The sequence below is a fragment of the Lotus japonicus genome, chromosome 5, assembly GCF_012489685.1.
Source record: "Lotus japonicus ecotype B-129 chromosome 5, LjGifu_v1.2".
Classification (NCBI taxonomy): domain Eukaryota; kingdom Viridiplantae; phylum Streptophyta; class Magnoliopsida; order Fabales; family Fabaceae; genus Lotus; species Lotus japonicus.
The window spans coordinates 1,138,217-1,145,163 of NC_080045.1; the positions used below are offsets into that span (position 1 = coordinate 1,138,217).

Sequence of the window (6,947 nt, forward strand, 5' to 3'; positions counted from 1 at the left end):
GTTGTCCTTGGCATGTATATTATGAATGTTAACTTATGATTATTGTTGAAGCCTTGAAGGGTTCTATCACTTCTATGTGCGTATGTGCTCCAGCTATATTTGAATTCAAGCCACACATGATTTGTTTCAAGTTATATATCATGTATAAATGATTTGGAAACCATGGTTCCTGACTCCAGACCAGAGTAAGAATAAGGTTATAACACGTCTGTTAATTGCAACTGAATGGACCCTTATAGTTGAAATGAATTATAATACAAAAGATTACTTGAGCAATGTAGAAAGTCATGTTTTGGTTGACTTTAGTAATTTCTATAAATTTGAGAAGTTGTTTTCCCTAAAGCAACAAATCTGAGAAGTTGTTTTTCTATAAACTTCTTTCGTGAGATCACCATGAACGAAAGCTTTAGTGATATAAGTTGGTACATAGACCAGTGGCAAGTAGCAGTCGTAGACAGTAATATTCTGAGAGAGGTTATTTTCACCATTGAAGAGAACTGCAATATATTGTAAAGATAAACCTAATAAAATAACAGCAAAAATAAAATTCTTATATGGCCTTAGTTTACTTAAATTGGTTATTCTAAGAGGTTTTTTTTTTGAACATTATTTTAAGAGGTTTTTGAATGTCCCAAAAGTTTGTTCTTTTTTGCGAAATAGACTTTCATAATAATCTTAACCTCATTTGGGAACCAATTTTTTCTTGATCAATGATAGATAAAGATTAAAATCATAATTATAACGAACATATTAAGTTCCAATTGATTTTACTCTATCTGAATGATTTTGGGGTTTTCCAACCAGAAACCAAACATGATCATAATTAATTGTGAAATTTCACAATATTATATAAATTACTTTTCTCATAAGGCTATTGAAACATAGACCATTGGTCTCGTAATCTATTATATCCATAATAATGGGATGTTAGAGTATTGGGTTGACCAGATAACTCAAGCACGCCCGACCCATGGAAAGCCCAAGGAAAATCGTCCGCTCATATTATTAAAGTCATCCATATCTATAGTAAGACTTTGTCGCCAAGGCATCTTGACTCCTAGCCTTGGGGGTTGTGGATTGTTGGGGTCTTGGGCCGACCAAGTTGTTCAAACTGGTCCGACCAGTTGGAACCTCAAGGTATGTCACCATCCCAGACAAGAGCAAGGCCATGTCGTCAAGGCCTCTTAAACTCATAGCCTTGAGCGGTTGTGGACCCTCAGCGCGTTGGGTTGGCCGACCTACTAATATTACAGAGGCCGACAAGTCGTCTCTACACCTACCAAATGGTTGATTAGCTAGCTATTAAAAATGATGTTCACGTTCTTCCTCAACGTCTCATTAGTAGCCTCTCGATTACCTCACCGATAGTATTAATGTGGTTGTCTAACCTACATTCTCACTTAGGCTTAATTGCTCAATTTCCCTTTCCCCCAAATAGTTGTAATTGCCTGATTGTCCTCCCACATAATTGTAGTTGTAATTGATCTAATTCATCTTTTGAATCCTAGTGCATGTCTATTTGAACTACTTGCTAGTGCTTTAGGGTTTTTTCATGAACAAATTATAGTAGCACTTGCTCAAAACACCAATTGAAAATTTCCACGTAAAAAAGAAACCATAGAACCAATAGAAAAATGGCTTGCAAAATGGGTGAGAGTGGGTAGAATTTGGGTTTAGGAGTCGTCATCCCTGCAAGGACACTCGCCCTCTCCACGTCGAATGAAGCACACAAAGCCAATAAAATCAAGCCACGTCTCACAAGTCACATCCCACACCGTCTGATCGTCCACGCTGGCAAAACAAACGGCTCCCATAGCTCATCTCCCACAAGGAAATTGCCCGTAACAAACACTGTCACCAAAAAAAGAGTGAGAGAGCATTTGTCATATAAATAGCAAAGAAGCTCACTCCAGTTACCAATTCCAATCCGTTTGATTTCAGTGGTGGTGGAAGCTACTAGAATGAGGAAGTGGACGCTCCCTTCCGCGCTTCTTCTCCTCTCTCTCCTCTTCCTCCTCTGTGCAGATCAAGGTACGCACGCATTTCCTTTTCAATCTTTCATTCTCCACTTCCAATTCGTTTACGCATCATCGATCGCATGGTTCCGCAGGTCGCAAGTTTCAGGCGAATGCAGAAGGCGATTCCGACGAGCTCGTAGATCCACCTAAGGTGGAGGACAAGATCGGTGCTGTTCCTCATGGACTCTCAACCGATTCAGATGTGGCCAAGAGGTATGCCAGTTTCGGATCTGTAGAATCACGTTTGCGAACATGCACTTAATGATTTGATGTGTTGATGTGATTGCAGGGAGGCGGAGTCGATCTCGAAGAGATCGCTACGGAGCAACGCGGAGAAGTTTGAGTTCCAAGCGGAAGTGTCACGGCTGATGGATATTATCATCAACTCACTCTACAGTAACAAAGATATTTTCCTCAGGGAGTTGATCTCCAATGCTTCTGACGTGAGTTCCATTTTCTCTGTTTTCTCGCATTTAATGTGTTGTGTTGGAATAATGATGTCAAATTCCTCAATTTTCTAGGCATTGGACAAGATTAGGTTCCTCTCCCTCACGGATAAGGAGGTTTTGGGTGAAGGTGACAACACCAAGCTTGATATCCAGGTCAGTTTAGTTGAACCTTTTATTTTTAATTATTATGTGATTTTTTGAAAACTTAATTGGAAATAGTTTTTAAGATGATAGTTAGAGTTGATGTTGTGAGCTCTTCTGAGTTTAATTTGGCTTATTTTGATAAGCTACTAGTTTATGAATAACACTTATACTGTTAAACATATCGGCTTATAAAATAACTTTATAAATAAGTGCTTATGTGACTAATGCTTATTGGCATTAGCACTTAATCAAGTTGTTTACTAAAACGCGCCTGACGCGGTTACCTGATGCTGGTTTTTGATGGTTTATTTGGTATGATTAACGCGTGTTATTGATGCAGATTAAGTTAGACAAGGAAAAGAAAATTCTCTCAATTCGAGACAGAGGTATTGGTATGACAAAGGAGGATTTGATAAAGAATTTGGGAACCATTGCAAAATCCGGAACTTCAGGTATGTATATAATATTATTCTTGTGGGTTACTGTGAAATAATTCTGGGCCTGTAATATGGTACGAAAGATGCTAATTGGAGCTACTTTTCTCTCCAGCATTCGTTGAGAAAATGCAGACTAGTGGAGATCTCAATCTCATCGGGCAGTTTGGAGTGGGTTTCTACTCTGTTTATCTTGTTGCGGACTACGTTGAAGTCATTAGCAAGCATAATGATGATAATCAGTAAGATTTTTAGACTTGATTTTTCTTTTTTATCTGGATTATCCCAGATTTTTATGAAACTTCAACCCCAGCCGACTGAGTTGAAAATTATTTGGCTTACAGGTATGTATGGGAGTCAAAAGCTGATGGAGCATTTGCAATTTCAGAAGATACATGGAATGAACCCCTAGGACGTGGAACTGAGATTAGATTACACCTCAAAGAAGAGGCTGGGGAGTACTTAGAAGAGTTTAAGCTGAAAGTAAGCGCCAAACTATTACCTTGCCTTGAATTTAAAAATTCGTCTTCTGTTTCACTGCACATAAGCTTTACACCAAGGAGTCTTTTTTCTTTAATTTAGATGGCAGCCGAAAGTGATACTACTTGTGTGCTTTGATCATGCTTGAATTTTGAAAATATAGGTGTTCTCTCAGGGAAATTTTGTTTTATCTTTGAAGGTTTCTGTAATGTTATGGTGTGCTTCTGACATATGTTTCTGAAGTGATTACACACGCTATTGAAATTTACTGAGCAAATATACTATAATAAGTAGGGGGTAGGTATTCTATGGTGTGTTGCCCTTGTAAGTAGATTGGTTTCTCATTTGTTAAACTAAGTTTTCCCAGCTAAAGGTAAATATTTAGATTGGTTTATAATATGGCAGCACAAATCTCAAAATGTGTGTTGTAGTTGAAAAAACGGAGATAAATCTGATTTAACATACTCATTTTCAATATACAATAAGTCAAGTAGTCAACCTATTGCTAAATCTGATTTTGTCTGTTAATTTTCACAGGAGTTGGTGAAACGATACTCTGAATTCATTAACTTCCCTATTTATATTTGGGCAAGCAAAGAGGTTGATGTGGAGGTTCCTGCTGATGAAGATGAGTCCAGTGATGATGACGAATCAGGTATGATTAATTTATTTCAGTTGGAGCCTTCCATTTATATCCTCTGTTTCTTATATGCTTTTTTATTTTTCTCCATTTTTATATATAATCTTAATTTATGTTGCCTTTATTACCTTATTTTACTCCTTCAACAGCTGAACCCAAGGAAGAAAGTGAAGAAGATGAAGATGCTGATAAAAGTGAAGATGAAGAAAAGAAGCCTAAGACAAAGACGGTGAAGGAAACAACTTATGAGTGGGAACTTCTAAATGATGTAAAAGCTATATGGCTGAGGAATCCAAAGGAGGTTACAGAGGAAGAGTATACCAAATTCTACAAGTCTCTGGCGAAGGTAATATTTCCTTCTTCATTATTTGTGTAATACATCAAGGGAATTATAGTGAACTAACTTCACTCTTGAGTTTTTAAATATTTACAAAGCTGTGGATTTATGTTATGTGCAGGACTTTAGCGATGAGAAACCTTTATCATGGAGTCACTTTACTGCTGAAGGAGATGTAGAGTTCAAGGCAGTTCTGTTTGTGCCACCAAAGGCACCTCAGGATTTATATGAGAGTTATTATAACTCTAACAAATCCAACCTGAAGTTGTTTGTTAGAAGAGTGTTCATTTCAGACGAATTTGATGAATTGTTGCCTAAGTATCTAAGCTTTTTGAAGGTAACCATGGGTGTGCTTTGTTACTGCAGATGAGTATATTTTATGAGGACCAGAATATTTTACCTTAATACTTTTTTTAACATGGGGAACAGGGCCTTGTTGATTCTGATACACTGCCACTTAATGTATCACGAGAAATGCTTCAAGCACACAGTAGTCTAAAGACGATCAAGAAGAAACTTATTAGGAAAGCCCTTGATATGATCCGTCGGATTGCTGATGAGGACCCTGATGAGTCCACTGACAAAGAAAAGAAAGGTATGGTAGAATAACGATTAGGTTTCATTTGCTGGAACCCCGAATCTTTTATGATTTGTTTAGGTTGACCCAACTTGTATGTTAATCCTGTGTTAGGGTTGCTCACTTGCTGTGTGTTGTACAAAATATTTTGTAATTTATTTTTGGATGTTTTGGCTTTGCTATCCGCATCCTAATGTAAGCCAGAGGTTTTCTGAATTCCATTCATTGACCTTGCACTTCCACCAATCTTTAATCTTTGATGCAGAAGAGACATCCTCTGACATTGATGAGAAGAGAGGTCAATATGCTAAGTTCTGGAATGAGTTTGGGAAGTCCATTAAACTTGGTATCATTGAGGATGCCACCAACAGAAACCGTTTGGCAAAACTGCTGAGAGTTGAGACGTACATTACTTCTTTCCTTCTAATTGAACTTTTAGTGTTATTTCACCAATTTCATTGGTTAGCAATCTTGCTGATACGTGGAACTCTTGCAGATCTAAATCTGAGGGCAAATTGACTTCTCTTGATCAGTACATATCTAGAATGAAAGCTGGTCAGAAGGATATCTTTTACATAACTGGATCCAGCAAAGAACAACTGGAAAATTCTCCATTCCTTGAGCGGCTTAAGAAGAAAAATTTCGAGGTATGATTAAGATTGTTTTTTATGCTATGTTTATTGGTCCCAGAAATTACATTATTTGGTTTTCAGAAAACTTCTCTTTCTATTCTGTAGAGGAGTGGCGGTTTGATGTCTTCTAAGATCACTTCTTTTAATTTGCAATAGGTTATTTACTTCATGGATCCAGTTGATGAGTACTTGATGCAATACCTGATGGATTATGAAGATAAGAAGTTCCAAAATGTGTCCAAGGAAGGTCTGAAACTTGGGAAGGATACAAAAGACAAAGAACTGAAGGAATCCTTCAAGGATCTTACTAAGTGGTGGAAAAATTCCCTTGCCAGTGAGAATGTTGATGATGTGAAGATATCCAACAGATTGGATAACACTCCTTGTGTAGTGGTGACATCAAAATATGGTTGGAGTGCTAACATGGAGAGAATCATGCAGTCTCAAACTTTGTCAGATGCTAGCAAGCAAGCATACATGCGTGGCAAGAGGGTTCTTGAGATCAATCCTAGGCACCCTATTATCAAGGAACTCAGAGAGAGAGTAGTTAAGAACCCTGAGGTACATTCTAGATTTGATTCTATTCTTAAGCATGTTTGGATTAGTTTCTGTTTCCTCAATCAATTATGGTACCCAGAAGCTACTCACCTTAGATTCTCCCTAAAATTGATTAGAATCAATTATAGGACGATTTTCATACATACACCGCAGCTTTATTTTCTCTGCCTGGGCAGCATCTCTCTTTCTTTATTAGGGTTTATGTATTAACACTGTTGGTTTACTTTTCAGGATGAGAGTGTGAAGCAAACAGCACAGCTGATGTACCAGACTGCACTCTTTGAAAGTGGCTTCCTGCTTAATGATCCCAAGGATTTTGCTTCCCGGATTTATGATTCAGTGAAGTCTAGCTTAGAGATCAGTCCTGATGCAACAGTTGAAGAGGAAGATGACACTGAAGTTGAGGCTGAAAGTGAAACAAAAGAAGATGCATCTACTTCAGAACCTGCAGGTGATGCGGTTAATGATGCTGATGCTGATGTCAAGGACGAGTTGTAGATTGCAAGTTTCCCATCAACTTTAAACTGATGCTGCTGTTGGTTGCCTATGTTTCTTGGTTCAGCCTTCAGAAAGACTGTAAAAGCACGCTAAATTTTGTTTCCCTGTGTTGTTAAAGAAGAACGTACGTTAGTCTTAAGTATTAACTTAATGAATTTTGCCCGAGCACATTAGTCTTAA

The 6,947-nt window shown here is 37.7% G+C and overlaps 1 protein-coding gene across 1 annotated transcript; it reads left to right on the forward strand.

The window, feature by feature from the left end:
- Positions 1 to 1,873: 1,873 nt before the first annotated feature.
- LOC130717090 (endoplasmin homolog) lies at positions 1,874 to 6,947 on the forward strand. Its single transcript, XM_057567200.1, has 15 exons — positions 1,874 to 2,031; positions 2,111 to 2,231; positions 2,308 to 2,461; positions 2,540 to 2,620; positions 2,952 to 3,063; positions 3,161 to 3,287; positions 3,390 to 3,528; positions 4,063 to 4,180; positions 4,315 to 4,511; positions 4,624 to 4,839; positions 4,932 to 5,097; positions 5,345 to 5,483; positions 5,576 to 5,726; positions 5,868 to 6,272; positions 6,501 to 6,947. The coding sequence occupies exons 1-15, from the start codon at positions 1,962 to 1,964 to the stop codon at positions 6,765 to 6,767; spliced, it is 2,463 nt and encodes an 820-aa protein (XP_057423183.1). The 5' UTR covers positions 1,874 to 1,961; the 3' UTR covers positions 6,768 to 6,947.

Bases quoted from the DNA above. Each gene is read 5' to 3' on its own strand.
- LOC130717090 (XM_057567200.1), top strand. From the start codon at position 1,962: ATGAGGAAGTGGACGCTCCCTTCCGCGCTTCTTCTCCTCTCTCTCCTC. The intron at 2,032-2,110 runs GTACGCACGCAT...ATGGTTCCGCAG, and splicing joins CCTCCTCTGTGCAGATCAAG to GTCGCAAGTTTCAGGCGAAT. The intron at 3,064-3,160 runs GTATGTATATAA...TTTTCTCTCCAG, and splicing joins TGCAAAATCCGGAACTTCAG to CATTCGTTGAGAAAATGCAG.